At 41.8% G+C, this 27,838-nt stretch overlaps 1 protein-coding gene across 7 annotated transcripts; it reads right to left on the bottom strand.

Annotated features, from left to right (window-relative positions):
- Positions 1-238: 238 nt before the first annotated feature.
- Positions 239-27,524, bottom strand: rbm33a (RNA binding motif protein 33a). 7 transcript variants are annotated; one of them, XM_070852640.1, is made up of 20 exons: positions 27,354-27,524; positions 23,762-23,840; positions 22,856-22,904; positions 22,360-22,433; positions 21,884-22,199; positions 19,811-19,972; positions 19,161-19,326; positions 18,750-18,979; positions 16,997-17,315; positions 15,371-15,432; positions 12,692-12,821; positions 11,912-12,279; positions 11,001-11,273; positions 10,521-10,805; positions 9,409-10,077; positions 9,247-9,360; positions 7,372-7,548; positions 6,238-6,423; positions 5,707-5,795; positions 239-5,539 (listed from the first exon to the last, which is right to left on the bottom strand). In XM_070852640.1, exons 1-20 carry the CDS (start codon positions 27,370-27,372, stop codon positions 5,491-5,493), a joined length of 3,816 nt encoding a protein of 1,271 aa, XP_070708741.1. In that variant the 5' UTR covers positions 27,373-27,524; the 3' UTR covers positions 239-5,490. The 7 variants fall into 7 exon arrangements, with proteins under 7 accessions (XP_070708741.1, XP_070708742.1, XP_070708736.1 ...); XM_070852641.1 differs by having other exon boundaries at positions 16,997-17,312; XM_070852635.1 differs by having other exon boundaries at positions 9,247-10,077.
- Positions 27,525-27,838: the final 314 nt, after the last annotated feature.

Genomic DNA, 27,838 nt, shown 5'->3' with positions numbered 1-27,838 from the left:
ATTAAGATACAGGACCACGGACATAGCAAACTTAGACTTATGCTAAGGGATCACCGTCCGAGAAAAGCTACGAGCCGCAGCTTCAGATGATGTCCAGCCACAGGCTTAGTATTTGTCTCTGACCAAAGGGCCTTGGTGGTTTTGATCTGAAAAGTAGCAGCTGTGACCTCACTTGTGAAACACTTCCAATGTCACAATAAGAAACCAACACAACACCACTGCTATGCATATCAATACATTTATTTTTCTTCAGTTTCTGGTATTAAAATAAGCACATTCCATCTCTTGAAGAATGATTCACTATCTTTAAAAAAAAAAAAAACATTCAATCCCGTCAGAAAGTCACATTATTTACAGTTTCAGGATACATTTCACAGTGATTTCAGAATTTTCCAACACAAAACACGATAACTTCATGTTACACGTCAAAGTGTGAACACACACGACAGGATGGATTGTCAACAGTTTCAGTCAAAACTCCAGGTTGGATTTTCAGTCATTATTTGAGGCACCATACTGTTCGAGATGTGGAAACCACTGTAGTGTCTTTGTCAAAATCCAACCAAAACAAAGCATGTCAAGAGGCTGGGATGACCTTTGGTGCAGTGAAAGCCATAAAAGCGGCTTTAGAGTTACGTGTCTGCTCTGTGAGCCCGGCTGCCGTCACAGAGGTGGAAACCTCCATCCACTGGGCTAACAAACAGTGGTAATCCAGGTGGGCCACCCTGCTTGATACAGAAGTCTTAAATTCATTCAAAAGAAGAGCGACTGTCAAACATATGCGAGTTGGAAGAACAGCGATGGCAGGAAAAGCAGTAATGGAAGGAAATGTGGCGGGCCCAGTACTCTGACTGCAGCAACATCTATTTAATGAGAGAAGTAAAGTCTTCATTGTCCTCCAGGCCAGACTCTGCGCGGCTGTGAAAGAAGTGTTAAGTGAGCGAGTTAAGGCAGGAAAAATGACATAGCAGTATCATGGCTAAAGCTGGACGATGGCTCCTCTCACCGGTACCCTGTAGAAAAATATGGCCGTTAATACTCGATGTCACCTCGACCTCAGACGGCCTAATGTGTTTAAACCAGGAGCAGCGCAGGTGCTGGACCATACCGATGGTTTTGCATGCTTTCGCTAAACCTGCTTGTGCCTCTCATGTAATCAGTACTTCAACTTCTGCATTAGTGATTATATTAAAGCCACAGAAGATAAATACAAAGCAAATTAAAGAGAACTACAGGTCATTTGACAACACGTAACGCTGCTTTTTGCTGGTATAAAAATGATTCCATCTGGTGTACAGTCAACTTAAATCAACCGGGGCCGTTACTGGACTACTACTTGAGCCAAACAAGGACAAAAACTGGACATGATGCACCGTCTTCCTGGTTGTTTAGCAGATTGTGAGCTTTCAGTTTGGTGATGTGCTGTACACAACATGCGGCAAATGAATTTATTTTTCATACCAGCAGGATAAAGAAGCCTTGGACAACTCGGTGAATGTCTTCAAAACAGTAGTAAATGGTTTTCAAATGACCTGCAGGGTTTTCCAAAGTTAGTCTTTAATCATTACACAGGAGGGACAAACTCAGATTTCAGATGTTGGAGCTTCACATAAGTATCTAAATGCATGAACAAGGAGCCAATAGCATCAACTGCCTCACCATGCAAACTTTGACAAAAGGTAAAGCCAAATAATAGTTCAACATGATGGATCACTGATCTGAAGCAAGCCGACGCTCATACAGTGCTAGCATACAAAAAGAAAACTAAAACCAACAGCTGCCTTTAAGTTGGGGAAAGTTGTAGTTCTGATTTGTAAAGTGGCCAATAGTAAATTATAACCTATTCATAACCCAATTGGTTCATTTGCCAAAACATGCTAAACCCTTGGTATGGTCCCTTAACTTTGCTTTCGGGGCTCGCAGCCACGTGGACCTGAAGAGAAGGAAAGAAAGAGATGATTATTTCAGCCAGTCTGCAACAGCTCAGCCCCCTTGATCACCAAGTGGACCTGTAGGAAATAAAAGTGCAAGTTAGCGATGTGTTGAAAACCCAACATATGCGTATGTTACCCAACACTAGTATAAACAACCTGATGCTAGTCATTAGCAGCCATAATGAAGGTCTGCAATGTAAGCACAAGAACGTCCCATAGATGTGTCACATAGGAGCTTTTCTTGATCAAATCTCTTAAATGACCTACTGCAACCATGTGAGGTGATGCAAGTGGAAAGCTTACTCTAAATAAAGTCATAATCGAGCACAATTTTCCTCAAGGAAATTACTTAACTAGATAAAGATCATATCTAGAGGTTCATGGTACATATATGTATAAAAATCTTAAAATTAAGATACAAAAAGATTCAATATGAATCTGTTCCGTCATTAAAAGACCCGCTGTCTTATAACACTAATATATCTATCACTGGCATTGCCAATACGTTTTTAAATCCACAGGATTTACCACAGCACTAAAAAAGTTCAAGTTGCACGCACAACATGAAAGACATTAAGTACACATTGTTAGGGAACAAAAGCCTCTACATCAGTTGAACTAAAAACAAAAAGGAATGAAACATAAAGAAGTCCCTTTAGAACAACTGTACAACATACAAAAAGACTTTAAACCACGCTTCAATGTTTTACAGGAAGTAAGAGGAAGGAGTTTTAGGAGTTTAGACATTTTCAGACACCCCCTTTGTCCCATTATGTTTGATACTTAAAGCATGTGAGAATCTAGTGACCTTTACTGGCAAGAATTACACGTGTGCGTGCATGTTATTTTAAAATGTTGTGGATTTTGAGGAATTTAAAGTAATGGCTAATTTAAGGGAAATACCACTAAATTTATTCACACATGCAGCCAAAGGCAAAAGCCTATAAGTACTTGTGAAGATGAACAACTCTTCCTCAAGTCTTAAAACCAAGAACTTGTGAACTTGTGATGTCATCCGGATGCCCAGCCAGAAGTCGATTTACTAACAGTAATTAAAGTGCCTGAATGTCTAAAAGTTAAGCCTCAAAATTATCTTTGTATTGTAGCTTATTCCAAACAAATAAACAAAAAATAACATCCGGTGAAATCAGTTAAAATGCTACTACATTTACTTTTCCCGTTGCTTTACCATCCAACGTCTCAGGTCTGCAGGGAGCTGAACATTAGTATGACATCACAGTTAAATGGGCATGCCAGAAATTCTCATGTTTCTGGATATGAAGACAATAATTTCAATGCCAAAATTCAGTGGCATTCCCCTAAATCTATATGAGGTAGGATTTCTTGCCATACAAGGTGTTTTTTTTTTAAGTATGTGTGATATGTTGCAAGTTGAATACCCAGGAACTTACAGAATACGTTAAGTATAAATTAATAAAATGCAAAACATGAGAAAGATCATTCATGGTAAAGGCACCAGACACATGGACATCACACACAACCACACATCTTTGGGCTAAAGTTTTAACCGGCTTCACATACCTGCGTGCTCACGGTATATTGGCCATGTTTTTATTTTCTTGTTTTCCCTTAAACCTTTTGTCAAAAGTCTTATAAACAGAAATGTGGTCCAGTCATTCTTCATTTTGGCTCTAAATTAGAAACAAAACACTTGTAAAATGATTTATGCCTGGACACATCAGCATATCCGTACATATAAAAAGTGTTTAACTTGATACATCATAAGTAAAGAAGGACTCAAACAAAATTTAACAGGATAAATACTGAGCGAAAGTTCTGGCCTACGTATGTACATGATCACGTCATAGATAATGGTTGCCCCCTCAGCTTCCTGCGAATAATGTCACAATCACGTCTGAACACGATGTCTGAATATTTAAGAGAACTGTTTATGTTTAACAAACATTACACCCAGAAGAGACAAAAATGGTGGAATTAGGGAAAAAATAATAAGACTAACTTGTTTACTGTGACAATAGTGCCTTATGAAATCAAAAAACAGACATGAAAATTATGTATTTAGAATTTAACGTTTTCAGTCATGCGGTAGCACTCGTCTAAAAATAGGGCATATGCTCAGAGGAAGTTCAAATAAAGTGATGCATTTGAGATTGTACGACAATTTCTCACATCCGAGGAAATTTATCTTCATGTCAAAGTATGATATCAGTATTAAGTAGGCCCAGAATTTACAGAAGATGCCTTTTATTATAATAAGGGGAATTCAAATTATGGGGTAAAATATTGTAGTGTATTCGCTTCACTTTTCTGCTGCCAAACATCTAGATTATCAGATCAGTGTGAGGGAAATGGTTCCAAGTGCTAATCCAGGTACACTATGCAGCTCAGAGATAAGGCACCAAATTATCAGCCGATAGTCACGCAGATTCAGATCAATCATATCAGAGCGGAGTGACCCAGACGCATGTCCTCGCAAAAATTTACACGTGTATGTCCTGTAGAGGGTTTTGAGCTATTCTCTCTGATGTACCAAATATCTGATGAATATTCACTCCCTACAATGCACATTTAAATTGTTATCATAAAAAAATTGCAAAAAAAAATCCTTACATACGCATTCCCTCAAAGCACACTCAGCACAGATAAGAAACCTAAGTCTAACTACTCCATAATCACACATACAACTATAAATACACATCCAAAGGCCTGAAGGATAATTGCAAAATGGAAAATTCTAGGTAACAGCTAAAAGACCTAATAACATTTAGAACAAGGAGCATCGCCAAATTAACTAACCTAAACAGAACAACAAAATCTACACAAGAGCCACAACAATTACAATTACTGTAACCACTGGGATTTAGAAAAACCATATTCATGTTGCATCCTATCCCAGTTTGCTCCCAGTCAAAGCTATGCGCCAAATTAAAATCATCCACCTCTGTGCCTGTATGCAAGTTCTCCACTAGGGAGTGCCATTCACCTAAAAACTGCTAGGAGACTGTCTGTACCTGAAAGTGGGCTTGAGTTGGGGAGAAAAATAAATCACCATTAGTAATGAAATACTGCCATCTACAGAGGGAGAGCGACACTGCTCTGTGAATAGGCTGGCCAACCAATCCTGCATCCGAACCGAACAGCGAGCCGCAAATAATAAAGAACTTCTATGAAGTGGTCACATCCGCACTACAAAGTTTGTGTTTGGTTTTAGTAATGAATCTAACTAAGGAGGGGAGCAACCATTATCCCATGATAGGTTCTACTTAGTGTCCGTGTAAGATGCTCAAAACATTCTTCACAAACTACATTAAAGTAGGATTTACTGTCCAGTGTCTCTCCAGTGCCATTTTACAACATTGGACAATTGGTAGACAAAGTCAAACAACGGCAAGCCAATGTCTTTATGTTCACTGTTCCAAGTCGGTAGGAGCTGAATGATGCTTCTATGTAGAGACAGTGACCCCAGAAGGGCTGAAGACATATTCCTGTGCCAGGCTGGAGCTGTGCACAAGAGGCTCCCTCGATGGGAGAAAGTGTCTCCTTGTAACAGGTCTCCCTGGCTCTACTGTGCTCCTCATCCATCGATCAGCGACACATCAATGTGGGACAAATCAATCATGTGCCTGCGTAGTAATTGTGATAATAATGTTTGAACCATGTCTCAGGGCCAAAAATACCAATCAACAATGCTGCGTACTGGCAGAAAATGTAAAGGCAACCAACCACAGCATATAATCATTTCACTGGCATCTCTATAAAGATGATGAGAAGAGGAAGGAATATTGATTACCTATGGAAGCTAAGTTGAAAACTTGCTGCATGGTGGGGACTGGAAAATTTGGCGATTGCTTTCCTCTGCTGAGGCATCATTTTGAACATCTGTAATGCACAGAAACAAAGTACAAATTGAGTACAACTATATTCCCCCTTTATCCACAAGAGGGAGTGAGGGTGGTGGAGGGAAATTGATTAAATCATTCTCTTTCTCTACCTACCTAATCACTACAACAGAGGGCGCTATGGGATCGCAGTAAGAACATTTCATTATTGCCTCTCTAGTGGGTACAATTACATATCTGTTTTAAGTTATCATAAGGTATGTAGTATGAATAAAAAAATTACTTATTGTAGGTACATAAGGCATTAGTTTACAGCTTTGACTGTCATATTATTCTTGTCAATATATTGTTTGTCTTTATACAAGCTGGAAGCTTCACAAACATTTTAGATCATTAGAAATGTACTAGACTACATAATAAATGCTACAAATAAATACTAAAAAAAAAAGTAAGTATGAAGCTGCCATACATTCAGTACCTACCTCTATGGGGCCGATGGACCTGAGGAGGTTCTTCAGTTGAATGTCAGTTGTGGATGAAGAGAGGCCTTCTATGGACACAGTACACTGTCCGCTCTCCGCACCTCTTTGGCTCTGTCTGGTGGACACCGGACGCCCTCGGCCCATTTGAGCACCCCCTCTACCTCGGCCCCGGCCCGACACGACAACCTACACCAATGCCGGGTGTAACAAAAAAATCGCCCACATGAGGTAAAAAATTCGGGGAAGGGTTCATAGAAAGACGGCGAAAACACACTTAATCTTTCACTGCTGAAACAGGCATGTTGATGTTTTAATCCTGCATTCAATTGTGCAGAGAGCAGCTATACTGTTTCTCTGCACAAAGGAACATTTAAAACTGCTATGTGTTTTCCTCTCACAGACACGACAAGCTTTCAAATGATTGACTTATCATATTTCTACATAGAACATCAATGTCAGAACATGATGCATGTGGCATGGCATATCTTCATTTGAGCTTGAGAGTGAGAGGTATGCTTTTTCAGCTGCAAAGGAAGAGAAGGTGGAGGAGGGAGAGACCCCGAAAAGAGAGGAGGTAGAGGGAATGTATGTGTGTGTATGTGTGTGTGTGTGTGTGTGTGTGTGTGTGTGTGTGTGTGTGTGTGTGTGTGTGTGTGTGTGTGTGTGTGTGTGTGTGTGTGTGTGTGTGTGTGCGCGTGCGAGAGAGAGAGAGAGAGAGAGTTGGGGGCGGGGGAGCATAAAGGGAGAGGAGCCATGCAAGGCGTTATGGTGACTGCCTTACCCTGTCAGTGTCAGTGAGTATGGTGGCTGTGACAGCAGCCTGGTGGTGACAGGCGTGCAGAGAGGCCAGGGGACCTTGTGTAGCCCCCCGTGTTACACTGCTTTCAGCTTGTCAATACTCCTGCACCTGGCATACTGTCCTGTCTTATTACCACTACTGCTCGATTGGTATGTCTACTGAATGCCAGGGTAGCGCCAGCGGCACAGGACAACTTTACAGGAGACATTTCAGCTTCTTTTATTTCAGAACTGCCATTACCCCAGAGTCTGCACTATTAATATATATATCTTTTAGGTGAAATGGATGCTGGTGCCCAAAGCACAGAAAAAGGCGAGTGCTCATTTATGACATACCCTGTTTTGCTGTGGGTTGCCCATGCCCCCTCGGCTGGCCTGCGGTGTTCCGCCTGGTCCCTGTTGCTGTTGTCCTGTCATGGTGACCTTCCTTTGGACGACCTGGTTGTGTGGGGTTGCCGACCAGGTGCCTTGTTGCTGCACTGGGCCGTCAGAGGGCACGGGTCCCTTTCCACTCTGGATGGGTATGACGGAGGACAACATTAATTTAGAGCCTCAAACAAAACTCCAGCCTTTATCTCCATTTGCAGGGATCAAAAACTCCTACTCAAATTAAACATTTAGGCAAAGTGTTAATGGACAACAGAGAGAGATGCGATGACATATCTACAAAGCAAACGGAAAAGGTGCCAGCATTAGAGCTGGATCCCTATCAGACATACTGTGGGGAATAAAGATCAGCCCAACAAGGTGATGGTCTCATTATCAAATAAAGTCACAGCTCAACTGTGTTGACATGCGGGGAGGAATTGAAGGTCGTCTCTTCCCCGACTCTACAGAGAGATGTGACAGATCAATACAGGGGAAGAAAAGAGGCGATATCTCTGACCTGTCCCCAGTTGAGAGTAAATGGATTAATCCCTCCTATAGAAATCACAGCTCCTGATTGCACCCATCAAATGCTAAGCGGCATTACACTGGAACGACAGCAGCTCGATGTGTACCCCATCCCCCTTAAACCCCCCTCCTCCCTTGCTTTTGTGTCTTGCGCTGCTTTGTATTATCCCTGATGAAAATATAATTTGCCTCTTATCTGTGTGCCTAAGCCATACAAATCCAAATCCTCAAAAGTGGCAACTTTCTTACACAGGTATTATGTTTCTCCCCCCGTTCAACCAAGAAAGATTAATTACAAGGGTCTTGGATTGGCATTCTTTTGTTGCCTCGCACCTGAGAGATGGGTTGATGGAAAAAAGCAACCGAGGGATGGCAGAGAGGAAGAGAGAGAGCAAGAAAAAAAAAAGGAGATAACATTGTCAAGCGCCCGTTGATGACAGCAGAACAATGTGGAAGAGGGAGCATCTAGACAATCTTTTTTTCATCACAGCTATAGGCCTTAGCTTTTTCTTTCTGTTTCCATCTCTCTTTCTCCACCTCAGATCCCACTCGGCTTTTTTCTCAAAGATGCGGCACATCAGATAGCTCTGCACAGGTTTCCATTAACGCACTGACACCCAGTTATCTTCATCTGCAGCCAGCCTGCGATTTTGGCTCTGCGGCTTGATCCTCTGGGATGGAGTCGGAAAGCGGCTTATTTCAAATACTATCACAACCCACCAACATGTCTCATCAGTGGCAAGTATGAATGTTAAACATGCATGCCTTTGTGGTTTTTCAATAAAGATTAATGTGTAATTAAGGCCACAGCACTAACTTATCAAGTGAGTATGAAATAGCCGGCATTGGTAATTCTGGACTTTGTTGGTGTTACTGTCATTCTTGTTTTACCCTCTCAAAGGCCTCTATCTTTAAAAGAATACTCTTCTGCCCTTAAAAGAGGATATCAACCTTTAAGAGCAGTGATGAGGTGTCCCCAACTCTACAGATAAATGTCATACTGCTCTCTTTAATGCCTACAACCTCTCTACGTTCTAAAGGTAAAATGTGCGTTAAGGCTTAAATACCACTTTCCAAAGCTTAAGAGAGGAAACTCTTGACAGATCAATTTTGCCAAAATGACACAGACATCACCTTGTCATTCCCATAGGTTAGATATCTTTTAGATTACAAAATAGACAGCGTGAGGGCAATCAGTGGCATTTCATTTCAAAACTGTCGTTTCCCATGTGGGTAAAATCTGCTGAAGAGCATCAAATAAATGTCGCACCAAAACACAAAAGAAGGTGTCAGAATAAAATGAAATAGCATGCTCACCGCTCCTGAAAGTTTGACGACTCTGACTTTCTGTGGCACCTGCTGGCCTTCAAAACCAGAATTCTTAGCCCGCTGCATCACAGTTCTTTTAGCTCCTGGTTTAGGTCCTTGAGCCTGAGCCTGAGCCTGAGCCTGAGCCTGAGCCTGAGCCTGAGCCTGAGCCTGGCCAGGGCCCACAGAGGGAGTTACAGGTATGTTCTTCAGGGGGACGTCATTGGGCTGGACCTGAGCACCAAGTCTGTTTACATTCTGCATGGTGCTGTTCCTTCGCTGTAGTTGTAACTGCTGCTGATTGTGTTGGGGCGGCTTCCATTGCTGGTCAGGACCAGGACCAGGCCCAGGCCCAGGCGTTTGTTGCTGCTGGGTGCTACCTTTTACCATCTGCAGGCGTGTCTTGACATTGGGACGTGGTGTAGGAGTCTGAACACCGCTGTTTGAAGGGAGGGGGGTGCCTTGATTGGGATTCTTTAATGATTGATTTAATGATTGTGGTGCTCTCTGAGGAAACTGTCTCTGCTGTTGTGGCTGTAGTTGTTGCTGTTGCTGTTGCTGCTGCAGCTGCAGCTGCTTTTGTTCCTGCTGCTGTGGTTGTTGTTGCTGCACGGGGTGTGGCATTGGCTGATTTTGTTGTAAGGGTTGAATCTGTGAAGGAGCTGGGCCTTGGCTTGGAGTGTTTGGCTGGGCATTGAGCCTGTCCAGTAGTTCCTTCTTTCGCACACCTGCCTGCATCTGCCGTCGCATCTCCTTTCTCTTCAGGATCTCCTCTCTCAGACGCTTCTGCTCCTCAATCTTCAGACGGTACTGCCTTGTCTCCTCATCCTCATCAGGGTCCTGTGGGACAAAACAACAAACTGACAATATGACTACCTGTCTTCACTTACTGGAAGGGGGAGTAGTGAGACTCGGAGACTTATTTCAACCATATTACTCGGCCTGACACTCAGATGTAATCAAAGGCAAAACCCAAGAGGAAAAAAAATGCAATAGTATTGATCTGTGCTTTCCAATGGAATGAGACTGCTGTCATTAACAACCATATGAGTGGGCTTTTAATAGATGGAAGCCCTTCTCAGCACACTAATATGCTCAGCTGAGCTTACAATTTCTGGATCACTGAATTTAGCAGGAAAAAACCCTTAGTTTACAGTACCATTTCAGAGGAATAAAAAAAAAAACACAATACAAATTAATATGAAATAATTTATCCATTATACCAGCAAACTAGACATTTTTTTCTGTCTCTCATTTTTTTCCAAGAGTGTTAAAGAGCTGACCTGTGGTGCTGTGTTGGACACTGTGCTTGGGATTTCCTTGCGAACCACTGTCCTGCCTTCTCCCCCCGGCTGCGCTTCGGTCTTGGCAGCAACTTGGCCTCTTCCTCTGCCACCACCGAGCATCGGCTGAGTGTTCTGCCCAGGACGCACCCCCTGTGTTGCCTTGGCAACAGGCCTAACGTTGGCAGCGGGGCGAGCACTGTTCACGTTTGTGTTGCCAGGTGCTACAGGGAGCTCCCGTAGGTTGCTGTTGCGCTGCTGCATTTGCTTGGAGACCGGTGTGTTCTGAAGAAAGGGCAACATTTAAACATTTCATGTTGTATTTACAATTAATTTGATCTTAATTTTCACATGGCACTTTTTGTTTTTGAGGAGAGTAGTTACAGTAATTACACTGACACAGTGCTAACATTGTCCCAGTTTTACTGCCTTTAAACGGTTTGAATATAAAACAGTGGAGCTAAAATGTTAATCTCTCACCATCCTCTGCCTGTTGGACATGTTTCGCTGTTGGGGGTTCAGAGGGCGGGGAGTCATCTGCCTAGGGCTACCATGTGCCTGCTGTTGATGGAAGGGATTCTGGCCATGGTGCATCATGGGGCGAGATTCATTGACATTTAGCTGCTGCTGCTGATGATGATGATGATGGGGTAACTCCTGTCTGTGATGTTGCTGCTGCTGGTGCATGGGCTGATGGGGTGGCAAGGGGTCGTGATGCGGAAGCTGGGAGACAGGAGGCCCGTGCATTAAGCCCTGACATATCAAAGAAAAAAAGCAAACTCCAACATGAGTAAACCAGCAAAATCAGGACAAACTTAAATACAATGCAAAATGTTCATGTCATTTTATTTGATTTCCTACAAGAGCAATCATATCACTTCATATGAACCCTAATCTAAACACTGAATCGGGTAGTTCTGATTATAATTAATGTCCAACTGGTGTCCTCAAACATCTACACAGCAGTACAAAAACAGGGATCAATCACTAGAGGGAGCTCTTGTCTATGTCTCTTGACTAAGGTGCCAAACAAATGTGAGTCTTTTTCCTTAACGCTTCAGCAGCAGTGAATATGATAACTAGACTAGTTTACTCATGTGTTCAGTACTCTTGTCTAGTCATTCCTCTTGCCACAGCTATTTTAATAATCTAGAGCAAAGCTAACAAAAATTCATGGATTCATGGCAGAGAAAGCATGTGAATTGTTTACCAGGCTTACTTTACAAGAATTGACACAGGTAAGAAAGATTGCTTAAAAAACAGATCATGATACTCAGATCAAATGATCTTAAGTTCAAGAAACAATTCAGGAAGAACAGGAGAAACAGCACACAATCACTGCACAATTTACAGACGCAAATACACAGATATTGGTTAGAAAAATCACTTACTCTTAGTCGTACCTGCATCCCAAACTGTGCTTGTGGAGGTGGGAAAAGGTTACCCTGCTGACCAAACGGCTGACGAGGGCCCATGAAGGGTCTGGGCTGGTTGGGGGGGCCACCTTGTTGATTAAAGCCGACCATCCCCTGGTGACCTTGGTGGGGAGGGAGGTTGGGTCTTGGGGGTTCTCTCGGAAAAAGTCCTAGCGGACCCTGGCCCGGCTGGTTGAAGGCTGGTCCTGGCGGGCCGAAGCCCATGTGGCCCTGGCTGGGCAGCTGCTGCTGATGGTGGAGGTTGGGGCTGTTGTTCATCAGAGGGCTGGGGCCCTGGTGATCAAACATGTGCTGCCCTGGAAACCGTGTTGACTCTGTGCGCTCTGTGCCCACACGGGGAAGACCAAACAACAACAACGCAACAGAGATGTCAGTTCTTTGCCTTGTGAGCCAATTTCAATACATCAGTAACTCCCTCTCCAGATGTATAGTGTTATGGCGAGGGAAACGAAAACAGACAACTCTATCAAGGTGAAAGGGTAAACAACCAAGTGGGTTGTGCTTAATTCTGCATTAACAGTGAATGAGAAACTCAAATATAGATGTTTAATGCAGTTTCCAAGGCTCATTCAGATGTATATATATACACATGCATATAACATGAGTGCTGCTAATAGAGCAGCACCTGAAGCTAGCAGCATACCCTGTAGGTATACTGCCAGAGGTGATGTCGAATAGGATTAAATATGCTAAGAAAGCTTTGTATCACTCGTCAAGGCTGGGTGTAGGACTCACCTCCCATAAAGAGGGGCTCTCGGTCTTGGGGGCCTTGAGGTGGCTGATTCCTAAATGGCTCCATGTGATGAGGGGGCCGCTGGGGCTGACCAAAATTACCAGACATGTGCTGTTGGAAGTCTCCCGGTCCCTGGGAAAACAGAAAACTCATGAATTATAGGCCATACTGGGAACTCAATAATCACAAACAAATTAAACTAATGAAAAATGGGAATGTATTGTGGAGTACTGCACTGAGCAGGGAGTGCTTGTAATTGAAGGGCTAGGGTCATTAAAAAGACGCAGAATCTTGAGTTGTAAACATCAATATGCATGGCAATATTAAACAAACCCTTCAGCATGAATTTGTGCACAAACCTGCATTAATGCTACTTGGGGCTTTGTTGGTAAACCTTCTAAAAGCCTGTCTCTAACAAGGAAAGGGTATTTCAAGGGGGGATAAGTGCCCTCACTTTTGTTTCAACCACTTCATATGTACGATATCTTTCTGCTCGCTGCATGCATGTTACTCATCTGTCTTTCAAGGAAAACTAGATAACAACCCTTTAATCCCTCTTTGGAATTCGAATCCCCCTCATAACTGTCTCGTTTATTCTTTTAAACATCCATCTCTGTTGAAAAATTAACCTGCTATTCAACACGTGGCACTTCCACAAATGGGCTGCTTGCCTCCGCCAAGCCTATTGTAAATTACTTAAGATGCTATCAAGGCTTAATCCATCTTTATTCCACTGCTGCCTAGAGGTATTTAGAGAGGAGAGGTGTTAGAAAGCTAGAAGGCCAGAGTCCCAAAAACTTGCTTAACAGAAAGTTAATCAAAGGGGCTTACAAAGACAGGGGATCACAATAGGGGCGCAATCATACTGTTCTAAAAGGTCAGACAGGCAGGTTTGCACAATGAGGACTCTGGTGTCCATATAATACCTTTCAAATAACAGCTCATCCTCTCACTTTTAATCCTCGATAAACAGGCTGCAGGCTGCTCAATACGTATCTGATGCGAGGATAGTTCTCAGCAGAGAGGGGATAACCAAGACATATATAATAGAGAGGGGCCAAATGTCAACGCATTTAATAAAGAATGGAAATTTGAGTTTAAAGAGGTGTTCCGTTTCTGGTTTTCATGTTAACTCCTTACAGCTAATACCGATACAGACGGTTAGCAATGAGGCATATTCTTTGTTTTTTGGGACATGGCACTGTTTACAGGAGAGTATAGGACTGTGACTGCAACCAAATGCCATCATGGAAGAATTTAATTACCAGAAGGAGCACCAAATAATATAGGATTTCAAAAAGGTATTGACTACTTGAAATTACGCCCCTAACTGAAACATTTCCAAATAGTATGGTTGGTGCCGTCTTTATTTAATGGTTAAGCCGAATGTCATTATCTAAACAGAATATTCTAATAACTTTAATTGGTGCTGAGATTAATATTTCAAACCCAGTCTCTAACAGCAAAAATTTAATGCAGTAATACTAGAGGCTATGACCCCCCATTTGCCCGGTCTTTTAACAATTAAATTTGATGGGATGATAATGTATGATAATCATGAGTAATCAGGTGCCCACTGGTAAATGGAATGTTGCCGGCTGGTATGTCACCTGCATTTCAAATTGTGTCCTTGGCAACAGCAGCCTAAACGCGATTGACAGCTGGGGAATCCAACACTATGCTGCTCATCAGCCCGGTTGTCTGCATACCCTTCCAACCCCACCTTCCACTGTCTGATAAGAGGCAAAACAGCTCCCTGCTACTGTGCTATCAATATCTAGCACAATCACAGACCTCAGGGAACAGGAACTGTGCGATACTGACATTGAAGGTTGGAAAAGAGGTAAATAAACACTTCTTTTTGACAACGATTGATTCCTATATGGAAGCCTGGCTCATTTGGCAACAGTGTTGTAAATCCACATGAATGCAATTGGATGCAGCTATTTTCCAAAGGTTCATTTGCATAAATCCATATAAAATGCACTTTCCAGGAAGATGTCAGTCTGTACTAGCACCACCTGATGCCTGGGCATCCTTAACTAGAGGGACGGAGTAACTTAAGGCACATTGGCTGACTTGCTGGCGAGCCATTTCCCTCAATACAGTAATTACTTTAAAGGCATTTCTGTCATCTCCTGGATGGGTTCTATGTGAGTGAAATAAAGGACCTTTTCTAACAGGAAATCACTGGCTTAAGACCCCTTTTCTCTGACGTGAAATTCAGCTTTCGGAATATGTGGTGCAAGAGGCTCACCCCAGCCCCATCACACCACCACCGTGTTTCATTAATTCAAACGCCGTTCAAAAAAGGTCTCCGTGCCTTTGGGACACAAACTTGTAGAAAGTGAATTTTAACTGGCAGTATATCCTGGTTTCACAATTCCATTATGTGCCAAGCTGGCTAGTCTGAGCCCCAGCCCATCCATGAAGAGTTGCTAACTAAGTCCCGCCACTGCAGCCCCGACCTCCAAAAGTCTACTGCCTAAAGCCCCTATCATGCATTTCCAGTTGTGCAGCCAGACTCGTATCAGTGTTTACAGATTTGCTTTAACAGTATTTGGCCAGGGCAGGCAGTCTAATTGCCGTAATGATATTGCCCTCACAAAAAGGGACGCTAACCGCGTGGAGAGGGAGAGAAAGTGAGGCGAAAGGGAGGGAGAGGAGCAGCTGCTACTCACAGGGAACCTCTGAGGACCCACAGCAGGTCTGGGCTGGCTCTGAGCAGGAGGCATCAAGGGCACTGCAATGAGATTGAGAGAGAGAGGGGGAGAAAGAGAAAGAGAAGGGGAGGGGGGGAGAAAAATGAAAATGAGGGGCAGTAGTCAGAGAGAGGATGGTGATAGTAGGAAGGGAGGAGCCCATTAGATATCTCCATGCTAAAGGCTCTTACACAGACATACATGTTAAATTTTATATCAGGGTTGCTCCTCACATCTTTACAGAGCTGGGCACAGACCAGGAGCTCAAAATACTGCAGACATGAGAAAAATTTGTCCTATTCAACAAATAAAAATGAATAAGACATTTGCTGTTTGACGATATTTGGCACAAAGCAATTCAATAAACTGGATTTTCATACTTCTTCAAAAGAACTATAATTGTGTGTCAGCATCTGAAACTGGAAACAATTCAACTGGAATCTATCACTTAAATAAATATACAAACAAATGAATATACATAGACGTGTACACAAACACATGCACAAACACACACGGACTTAATCATAACCACAGGCAATCCCTGATTTTCCAGAACACGTCCCCCTCTCAGGAGCAAAACTCAAACCCCATGCACGCTTGCACACAGTGACACATACACACAAGCTAACATGCTTTGCTAACAAAATTTCTATCTTGGCCTGGACAGACAGGCCAGATAAACCCATCTCGGGGAATGAAATGGTGATGCCGCCAGAAGAAAAATGGAGGATAAACCCATTACTGGCTGAGAGAGCTATTCACTTGTCATTCAACCAAACAACAAAATGACATTCTAATCCACACACCTTTCAGGACAGTGTAAGGATAACTGCCAGCCATGACGGCATCATGCACCTCAACAGAGCATCATCCCTGTTAAATAGGGCTGAGCAATTCTGGATAAAATACTCTATGCTCATAGGCATTCATTGCCTTTTGTTTTGTCTTCATGCAGAGAGAACATGTGTGGCTGGTTTGTGACTGCCACTTCAACTCTGCACAAGACAAAGGTTATCTCATAAAGACAGCATATAGACAACTGCTCGACTTACATGCTTAAGACCAAAATAATTAATTTCAGACAGAGCACAGAAAAGCTCTGGATTTTTAATTGCACAATAAAGAAAATATACTGAAAAAATATTTCAACGATAATATGAAATCTACAGACTTAGTAATTCAGTGAATCTACGATATTTATACCCATACTGCAATGACTAAAATCATTAGCAGCAACGTTGGGAAAACATTTTCCATAACTTGTGTTCCACACAAGCTAAAAATTCCACACAACAAGCCCGTTTGTTGGTACAAAACAATTCATTTCATAGTCTCTTATTTCTCTCTTACATTTTACCGTTGCATAGTTAATTTAAACAGTCTTGTCATTAGTTGAGACAACTTGTGTATAATTAGAAGAGCTTTGTTTGATGCAATATATCTCCATGTGAATGCATAGGTGGCAGAAGCATTGATATCATTTATAATGCAGCACTGTGGTGAGTCCAGAAAAACACTGGAAATAAGGGGACATTCTTTAAAGCCACTGAGTTCAATTAAAAAAAGTCTCAGAAAAAGCACTTCAGTGATAGTGGAGTACCCTACCTTGTACAGAGGATGACGTGGGCCCTCTGAAATGGGGGTTAATGTGGATGTTTTTGGGCTGTGGAGGCTGCTGGTGATGCTGGGGGAAATTGGGTGGCGGGGAGCTCATCATTCGTGGTGGCGGCTCCATCTGGGGCCGCAACGGTGGGGAGCGGTGAGCCATGTGCGGGGGGATGAGGGGCTGAAGGGGCTGCTGGGCCAGCGGGCGGCCATGCTCTTGGAAGGGAGGAGGTCCTCTTGGACGCGAGGGGTGGTGCTGCTGGGACTGCAGTTGCAGCTGATGAAGCTGATGAGGAGGAGGCATTCGGGAAGATGGCTGCTAATTGGAAAGAGATGGGGAAACGGAGAGGAGGGAAAACCAAAACAACCTGTCAAAACACATTTCTTTTTGGGAGGATTCTGATATCACTGCTTGCAGCCAAGCTATGACACACCAACAAGTCAATTCATCAGCAAGACTGAAGATGATATCCTAAAGTAGTTTATTGCAAGGCTTTCTTGACGATTAAAAGTACACATCTTTTTAGAATTTGTCACATGTAACCTTGGTTGGATCACAGCATATATTTTTTTTTAAGTGAGCTACAGCCATTAAGAAGAAGAAACCAACAGCCTGCTGTCTGCTAGTGTTGGAATATATCAACCAGGGTTACACCAACTGATAAATGAACAATAATTACATCGTCAAGTGATTTCAAATAGGTCCTTGATAATTGGCCTGTCTATCTGTGTAAGTTACCAAACAAACAAACAAACAAACAAACAAACAAACATGTCAGTGACCAAATTAGTCAAGTGGTTAAACATGCAGTATGTTGTAAAAAGTATGAGCTCATTAACAGCAGTCTGCAGAGTGTTTGTGGTGTTGGCATCTTGTCCATCTGCCATTAAAATTTAATTTCCAGTGGTGTTTTGTTTTCCAATTTTACAGCCTATTATCATAAAATTAAAAAAAAAAATTAAAAAAAGAGCTGGAGTGAAATGTCACACAGCCTTGAGAAAAACTGCTTTGACATAATGGTTGTTTTTGTGCACTTTTACACGACATAGCCTGGTTAAGTGCGTAGTTTAATTCAGTGATCAAATCAAAACTAACTGAAATTTGTGTCTTTAACATCATGATTAACAGGAAGAAATTATGGAAATGACTAGTCCTGGCCCAGTTAGGAAATCAGACAACCTTCGCCTTTGTTACTAAAGATCATCACCACTGCATCTTTTTATTGAGGCTGCATGTTTGAGGTGACTTTTTTTCCCCCCCTAGACCTTCAAAAGGTCTTGTATGAAGTGATGAGCCATGCAAATCAAAGGATTAAATGCTTGGAATGATATCTAATAATAAAAGCTCACAAGAAACTAAATCCTGAGTAAAGAACAAATTTAATTTTGTATAATACTGTCTAAATGGACAACTGCCAACTGATTTGTTATAATCCATATATCAACAATGACGTGGGAGGGGGGTGGGAGGTTGGGGGTGTGTTTTTACTTTTTTCCTTTGAGATAGTAAAGAGAGCAGCAGCTAACAAAACATGACAAGTACAAAGACACCCAGCTTTGTTATAACCGTGACGAATTGAAGAAGGTAAAAATTCAAGCCATTTCAAATCATCTTATCCAGTGAAGCCCAAATATGCTCCCTTTAGCTACTCTTCAAGAGGAGTGGTTCAGTGCTGAGTGATGCGTTACTCAGTGGAGCCAAATAGATGATCCTTTTACAGTAGTTCAGGTGGATGACTGCACAGTGGCTTACCTGCATGCCCATGTTTCCCATCAGGGGGAGCCTCTGGTCGTGCATTCGTCCTCTGTTCCCTCCTCTAAAATCTACCATTCCAAAAGCTGGGAAGCCTCCTCTTCCTCTGCCTCCTCGTCCTCCTCCTCCTCCTCCTCCTCCTCTGCCTCGGCCACCATAACGGTTTTGTCTCTTTTGCCGCTCTTGTTCCTCAAACTCCATCAGATCTTGCTTGGCCTTCTCTGACAGCTCTGATGATAGTTGAACAGGAAAACAGAGCACATTAACCGTCTTGACATACTTGAACTTGGGATAAAATACAGGCCTAAGTCCATAGTAATATAAAAATATTACAGTGTAGAGGAGAGGTTCAAGATCAGAAAATATTTGAGGATTCACTCTGGCTGCATCTGAATGAAGATTACTTTGTACCTAGTGTTTCGGGGATATCTCTCCTTTTACTGCCATCACCCAACCGCACAACAGCGCCATCCTTCCGCTCAGATTTGAACCGTATGCGACCACCCTCTTCATCTTCTTCATCCTCCTCATCCGATTCCTCCTTTGTTTCTTCTTCAGGCACAGCCTCATTTTCAGCCTGAGGACATTTTCAGAGGTTAAAAATAAACATTGAAACACATATCCTTCAGCATTGGGCGACAACTGTGCGCATCAAGACAGCTCCTCTCCTGTTCTGCTGTCTAGAGCTGAATCAATAAGCCATTCACAAGCATTTTAAGCTGCCATAATTTTGATAATCAATATATAGCGTAAGTCATTTTTAAGCAAAAACGCCAAAAGATTCTCTGCCTCCAGCTTCCAAAATGTTTTGTTTTTTCTAGCTTTTTAAATCTTCCTTAACATTAAACCATTGGCTTTTGAACAGTGAGTTGGACAAAAGAAGACATTTGAAAATATAGGAAATCTGAAACATTTTTTCCATTTTGACCAAATAATTAATTGATTAATCAAGAAATCGCAGTTTAATCTATGCTGGGTCTTAACAGCGGATTTTCAATAAAATGCAATCAATCCAACAAAAAGTACAATGTGTTTGGTGTGTATGGAGGGTCTCAGCATACCTCCTCTGTGTCAAAGACCTGAGAAGCCGCAGCTATGTCTTCCTCCGCCTCTTCCTGCTGCTCTTCACCCCCTACCACCTCCTCCTCCTCGGGGGCCTCGTCCTGTTGGACTCCATGTTCATTTAGAAGCTCATCATTATAGGAGGTTTCATATTCATCATCCTTAAAAGATCATATGGATAATACATATTGATTAGTTAGATAAGAATCAGCAATGGCTGACTGTATTTAAGCCACTGAAAACCAGGCTCTTGGTGTCTCTATTGAAAAAGGATCTATTTATGCTCAGCAATGCCGTTACAATGTATGGAATATTATATACAAGCATAAAAGATACATGGATGAATTCAAATGACATCTAAGAATAAAATGTATGGAATATGGATGTACATTTCTATATCATTTGAATAGCTAACATAAATACAAGTAGGCTTAATGAGGATATACTTATGAATTTTTGCAATTTAGAGAGATAAAAAAAATGTCTTTAATGAAAAAAGACAAAAATCATACAGAGCATAAAGGCAAACATTAAAATGTCACGGAGAGGATTTTGGGGCGACACCATGTAACCCCCCCTTCAGACCAAAATTACCATAACAGTGGGAGCCAGGCTTCATTACTATTCCTGACAGCATTTGAAATTCAATGAGATGTAAATGTTTGACATGATATACAGAAATGCAGGCACAGATAAAAACACTCCTCCCCAGTTCAATGATGGCGAAAATATCATTGACTGACTCCTCGCAAATCACTCCCTTATTGGCCACACTGTATGTTCACGACTCCATGTCAAAAAACATCACACAGACATAAACATTCTGGGAGATGACAGGTCAGTTTTTACTACTTCATAAGAAAAAATTCAGTTCAACTCATGATGCAATCATTTCACATGATCCCCAATACACATCTCAGTTATTCCAGCAAACCAACGAGCTACTGGTGGAGGAGTTGCTAGTAATTCAAACATTCTATCTGCATCACACCATCTAACAAAAACTCATTGCTAAATAAGGTCAGACTGTAGGTCACACCGTGGTGTTTGGAGTTGCGCTCCATTAACCTGCCAAACAGCAGCACATATTAATGCAGAAAAGAAAAAAAAAACCCTCAGCAAACCAGACGGATGGACAGGCTGCCCCAAGGGAACACAACAGCTTAATCCTTTAAACTGTTCCACATAGTACTCACTGAATACCATGACGAGCAAAATGTCAAGGCCAGGCAGTTTAGTGACCTTGTAAATAGTTATTACACATAATACACACATAACACATAAACACCTGCAGACACTACCCAAAATCCAAAATAGGTGTCCACTTGTGCCGCTCGCCCCCAGTAAGAAGGTCAACATCTTATCTTTATTTGGAGAAAGGAGGTAGGCTAATATATCTCTGTCAGGTGCCAAACACCATCACACCTTGGTAAATGGACCATAACGGACATTTGCACATGGATCCGGTCTTATCTTTGATCCTCTTAGTCCTGGCTAAGAGGGAAGGGGAAGAATAAAAGAGAAACTCACATCAATCATTAGAAAACTGTATGGGGTGTCCTCAGGAAGGTCAATAATCTTTTCACCTGCATGAGACTTTATCAGATCCAGTCTAAAGCCCGAGATAAAAGCCCCCCACATTAACCTCCGCCGATTGGCAGCACATCTCCCCAACACAAAGCAGCTTCTTACTCCCCCAAAGATACAGGGCCCAAGGTCACAATGGCACGGGGATTTGGAGGCGACAGCAGAGCATTACCTCATGCCAAACAAGCTGTCAACACAAACTTTGTCAGCAAGATGGAGAAATTAACTGGCAGGAAGTGATAATGAATCTAATCCTCCCCTGCCCAAAAACGCCGACCAACATCTCCTTCTCCTGAATAGATTTTCAATCCTGACTGTCCCCTTACCGAGACAAGAAAACTGACATTATCTCTTGAACACAATAGAGTTAGACAGAAAGGGGAGTGGGAGGACGCTTCTGTGTGTGTGTGTGTGTGTGTGTGTGTGTGTGTGTGTGTACACAACTGTAGGCTTTTACGTGAGAGTAAGCATATGTGAGGACTCACTTGAAATTCACCATCTATGGGCTCATTGATTTGGATGTCTAGCACTTCATCCTGGTAGCCATCGTCACCCTCAGCTGGCTCTTCAGTGTAATCCATTTGGTCTTCAGGTATCTCTGCGTTGTCGTCCTGACTGTATTCCTCTGTGTACTCCTCTTCCCCCTCTTGCTGGTACCCCTCCTCCCCTACATCCCCTTCTTCACAGCCCTCTGCACCCAGGTTCACGACATCATCTGTGTAGTCTGCTTCCTGCGAGTTGTCCTGCTGGTGATAGGATGTGTCCAAGCTGTATGTGGCATTGAGGCACACATCCTGACCACTGAAACAAACAAAACATTAGTGTAAATAAATAATATATATCTATCTATCGATATATATGCGTGTGTGTAAAATAAGTAAAAATTGGAGCTTAACTTTGTCAGTTTTTCAACTAAAAGTGGTGAAAACTTGAACACATGGCACTTATGTAATTAGTGTACCTCAAATTCACATCTTCTTCATCACTTTGCAGAAGGTCATCGTTCAGCTCTTCATCTGATGCTTCTGAGGGATTCTAAAACAAAAATAAAGGAACATTATGGTGTGCTTGTTTACAAATGTATTCTACGCTTCCTCAGCTCTGCTTGTTTGTTTCTGTGTGAGGTGTCGGGGCAGGGGACCACCTCCAACCCCAAAGGATGCTCTATTCCCATGTGGTGAAGGCAATCTGGGCAGGTCAGCACAGTTCTTTTTTGTCCACTGTACTTCCTCCTGGTTCACATCAACAGTTCCCCCTGTGGAGGAGCCACCTGCTACAAGTCAACTGCTCACTTCCATTTTCTAAATCTTCTACCAACACTAACACCAAATGTTTGGACCGCTATGTTCTGTTTCCTGTTTGTAAGCACAGAAACAGCACAGAGTGTTTTTTGGCACCAAGTATAAAAATCAAAGTAAACAAAGACCGAGACTGAGTGAGACTTTGTTTTATCTTACCTTCTTACATGACAGCCAATCTTCCTCCAACAGTTCCTCTTCCAAATCACTTGTAAGGACACAAGACAACCAATAACAGGTTAGCCGAGTCAGATAATAGTGCAGTGTTATGTCTATTAGCAAAAGACTGCTGCTTTATACAGTACAGTCATTCTCCCTGTTGTGATACCAGAATGGGAGGCTATAGAGTCTCTTCCCAGAGTCTGAAATCCAGGGTTTATTAAGCAGCTGGAATGCACTGCAATAACAAAAAGGTTTTTGGACAATTATTTATAATATTCATAGTTGATTATCTTATTTCAAGAGAAATAGTTGCATTATCATGCAGTTATATAGCGCTTGTTTTCACTGTGTGTCTTTGCTGTACTTGATGTGTAACAAGTCGGCATCTTTAAAAGTAACCAAAGGGATTACAACAAAAGGTAAATCGTTGCAGTATTCCCAGCACCAATACATCTTGCCTGTCAATAACCTTTAAACAGACTATCGCACCACTTAAGCCTGAAGGTAACTGGCTTGACTAGGAAAATTTTTCTACACTCATTTTGTGAGACCTTGCAAAATAAATCATGTGTTTGTAGTTGTTATGGATACAGATAAAGGAAGGATTAGTGGTTCCTTTATGTGATGACAAAATTATTCTACTTCTTAAGCTGAATATATTCACACATGTAAAAAAAAAAAAAAAAAGCATTTTTGCAAAGCTAAAAGCAGCTGTTTTTCTTAGCTCCTGAGGTCTATGTTTTGTAAAGACATGGTTTTCAAAGGATAATGGCATTTTAATTAGGAGAGGAGCAATCTGCTGCGTTCAGTCTGTCCGATTTTTCCTACCTTAGCAGGTTGTGAGTAACATATACAACAGCACTCTCTCCTACATAGAAATGAGATCATGACAAGATGTTTTACCTCTCTAGATCATCATCTTCACCTCTCCTCCTGCGTGACCTCTCAGCACCGGGTTTGTCAAATTCATCAAAGTCATAATCTGAAACAGAAAGGAAGTTTTGCTTACAGACCAACTCCCATCAGGCAATGGACTATGCCAACAATATGAACCTTCCTCATAAATTGACATCAGTCTGTCCTACTGGCCTGTGCAATTTAAAATGTACAGAGATTATAAGCATGCTGGCTGCACATGCTAATCCAAATCAACAACAACACAAATGCCATGTGCTCCAACAGCATGGTAAACAGTAGAGACTGGAAAAAACATCTTTCTAATGGCTGAACCCATATAGCAGGGTATTTTACTACCCAGTGTTTAAAGCTGCCCAAACATAAAACCAAAGTTTGGCCTGTATTACTGTAAAGTTGTGTAAGTGCCCAAAAAGGATTTTCATGTGTTTCTAGTTGTTACGTTACTCCTCAAGGGGAAATTGTTATCACACAACTGCCACATCTGCTTCTGCTATCTGATCATCATCTGATACAGATCAACAACAATCCTTCGGCCTCATTGCTCCATGCATTCGGTTTTGCTGTGCTACTACATAACATTTGACACACCAAAAAGGAGCACACACTGGGATAAAATAGCAGATCAGGCAAAAGCAAACCAATAATGCCATCAAAGTCACCCATCATTAGGGATGGAAATCAAGAACTGGACCCTAATTGTCGAACTGTCCAGAAAATTGATCAGGAATCTATAATGGAAACGCTAAAGACTCTAACCAATAAGCAGAATCAATAATGGCATCTATATCAATGAAATCCTGTCAATTCCCATCCCTACACATAATCAAGGACAAAAAGTGGGAGGAATAACCAGAATAATGACTCCCTTACCTTAAAAGTGCTGCATTTAATACCACACAATCTTGGAAACAATGACAAAACAATTTCATCAAGAATGGGTGTAAATGTGTCCACTTTGTAATTTAATTCCTCAGTTTAGGATCTGGACATAAGCCTTTTTCACAAAAAAACATTTTGAATTGCCATTAACAACAGCTTTGTTATATTTAAGTGCCCCAGTGAGGCCTGTTGAATGCTTCTCTAGCAGGCACCCACTAACCACTTCAATTGCAACACCTAATTGACACTGACATGTCAAAATGTCCTCTGTGAAAAATGTATAATACTGATTTTAAGAAGAGAGCGTGGATCTGGCCAAGATTTGGTCTAAAATGTTGCTTTATCATTCCAGTCTCTGCACTTGCATCTCTCTTCAGTCTCTGAACATAAAAGGATGATGAAGCTACCACATTACAAAAACAGCTATGAAATGCAGCCTTCTGCTGCATGAATTTCAAAGACAAAACTGATGTCTGGCTGGCAGACCCAAGGTCACAACGGCGCAGGGATTTTGAGGCAACAGCACAGCATCACCTCCTGCCAAACAAGCTGTCAACACAAACTTCAGAAAGGTGGAGAGCACAAACTCATGCATTTGGTAAATATCATTTGACCAATCCATGCCATATCTAAAGTTTTAACAGTCAGTCTATGCTCAGTAACTGGTTAATTTAGAAAATGACCAAGGAGAAAAGCCACTGCATGATGAAAATACTGGAAATGGTAGCGATATTACAAGGCTAACATGTGCGGAACAGAAATTCTACAGAGTGAGTTTTCCCCCGGACAGTTTTGCCAATGCACTCGTGTCTATCAGCTGTAGCATGGTAGTCAGCTGAGGCTGCTTAGTCACAAGGAAAATTAAACAATTAGTATCAAACTGGATGCTGACATTGTTTAACTGAAGTTGGATCGGTCTGCGACACATCGACAGTCATAGATTACATGTAAATATAAGCAGAACGAGGCAAAAAGAGTCTTTCTCCCCAAAGCGTTCAGGCAGCCTCAAAGGCAGATTCAGACTGGGCCAAAGTAATAACTAATGCTAAAGGGCTGTTTATCACTGCTGATATGCAACCACACTCTGTCATAGATAATACAGAACATGGTCAAAGTTCTTCATGTGTGCATTTCAGTCAGTCTGTCGTGCATGCCCCATTGACAAGCAAAAGCTGCAATTATCAACAGGTCAGAGCTCTGTATGCTGACGAAAAAGTATTACTGACTGATTTATGTTCTGTTCTGACTTATGTTATTTATTTGTTCATATTGACAACATGCCAGTAGTTGAGGTGCCTTACATGTTGTAGTCAGAATTGTGACTACAACATGAATGTAAATTTTCTAAGTCATCATATTTATCTTCTTTTTTTTTTTTTTTTTAATATGATAAATATTGTATCATGGATCTTTTTTAAATTATGGTTTTATCATAACATGAGTTTTGTGTATCCTAGGGCAATAAAGAAAAACATTAGTTATATGAACATATTACCACAACCATACCATTTTCTAGATGTCATATTTGAAGTTTAAGCATTATACCGTAAACTGAAACATGATGAAAAGTCCCTGTTTATTACTGACATGCATGCTCATTTTAGGACAGCTTTCTCTACATCTATGAAATATGTAACTGTACAGAGTAAGGTTATAACTTCAACACCAGTAGACCCACTTTTGGACAGCTAATGTATTTACAGTCCCTGTTCATGTATTTCACCACTCCGAGTCACCTGGATAGACTCAAACAATAAATGACATGCTGTGTTTATTCTGATGGCATCTACAGACCAACGCTGCTCAAAAACAATTAACACTGAGTAAACTGCGCCATTTACTGGTTCCCCTTTACAGTCGTGAGTTCACTCCCGACCACTGCGGCCAAGGCCAGATAATAAAAACACAACACTGTGCGACTAATATGTCGCTAAAACGCAAACCCCAACCATGCAAAGAAAAGAAATGCAAAGAAAAGCGTGTTCCCTCTCGGTAGACATTTGACTTGTGCGGACTTGGTTTGAGGATAACTCCTATCAGCAACGTTGTGGCGGCTAACGTTAGCTTACATTTAAGCACAACACCTGTCGTTTGGATACCATTAATCGTTAAAAAAACAAAACATTAAGCAACTTTGGCAATTCAAGAGTAACTTCAACACGGACAAACTGGACATAGGCAGGACTCTGGATCAGATATTCAAGTATGAAACGTTTTCCAACTAGTTAGCTACAAGCTGGCTAATGCTAGCAGGCTAACTTCCTCACCTTATTTATAAACGCAGCTAACAGCCTCGAAACGCAAATTTGGACTGAAAAAGGAAACCCTATCTTTAGCCTGCGACTTCTCTGCGTATCCATTTGCTTAGTCTGTGGGTAATATAATTCAGCGAACATGAAGTCTTACACACGTCGCTAGTTATGCTAAGCTAAGGTTATATCATGTTAATAACTTAGCTGCCAAGCTAACGCTAACTTTCATTTAAACATGATTACAACGACGTATATCAATCATTGCTGTTCACCCGTAGTTTGCTCAAAGTAAAGCTAACTCAGCTAGCCATAGCTGAGGTCCAGTGTGTGGCCTACCGTGAATTCAGTCGTGGTATTAAATGCTGTTCACAGCAGTTAGCAATGGCGGCTAACTTAGCTATAATAGTAGCATAGCATTGTCGTCAAACGCTGCTGACTTTACTCACCCTGAGCGTTTGCTGACATGGTGCAATGCGCGTCCCGCTAAGAGTTTGATTACAAAACTGGAGAGTGCATTTGGTCTTTAGTATTTCACCATTATGGCGGTGTAAAACACGAGAGTGGTAAAGAGAAGAGCTTCTATGCGGCAATGATTTCCATCTACGACCAGAGCACAAACATGGCAGAGCTGCTTGCAGCGATGATGCATTGTGGGTGGGAAACACCAGCTCCCCCGATCGGTTTGCTGCACAAGAGCGGGCTGCTAGTCAGGTTAGGTAAACATTACACATCTGACATGTATCTGCCCTTTACAACTGCCTTCAGTCCATTATTGATCCAAATTTGCTTTTATAAACATGTGCCCTATTGTTTGGCTTAATTCATTGAGAAAATGGCATTTACAGACATCTAAGTAAAGAAACAGGTAGGTAGGTAGAATATCCATTTATCCTTATGAGTTTCTTTCTTAACACCTCTGGGCTGAAATGGA

This window comes from Pempheris klunzingeri, chromosome 21, assembly GCF_042242105.1.
Source record: "Pempheris klunzingeri isolate RE-2024b chromosome 21, fPemKlu1.hap1, whole genome shotgun sequence".
NCBI classification, from domain to species: Eukaryota; Metazoa; Chordata; class Actinopteri; order Acropomatiformes; family Pempheridae; genus Pempheris; species Pempheris klunzingeri.
Note: the sequence above shows the minus strand (reverse complement) of the source record. Positions and strands in the feature narration are given on the sequence as shown.

Bases quoted from the DNA above. Each gene is read 5' to 3' on its own strand.
- rbm33a (XM_070852635.1), bottom strand. The intron at 11,274-11,911 runs GTAAGTGATTTT...TTGATATGTCAG, and splicing joins GGATGCAGGTACGACTAAGA to GGCTTAATGCACGGGCCTCC. The intron at 10,078-10,520 runs GTCAGCTCTTTA...TTTGTCCCACAG, and splicing joins TGTCCAACACAGCACCACAG to GACCCTGATGAGGATGAGGA.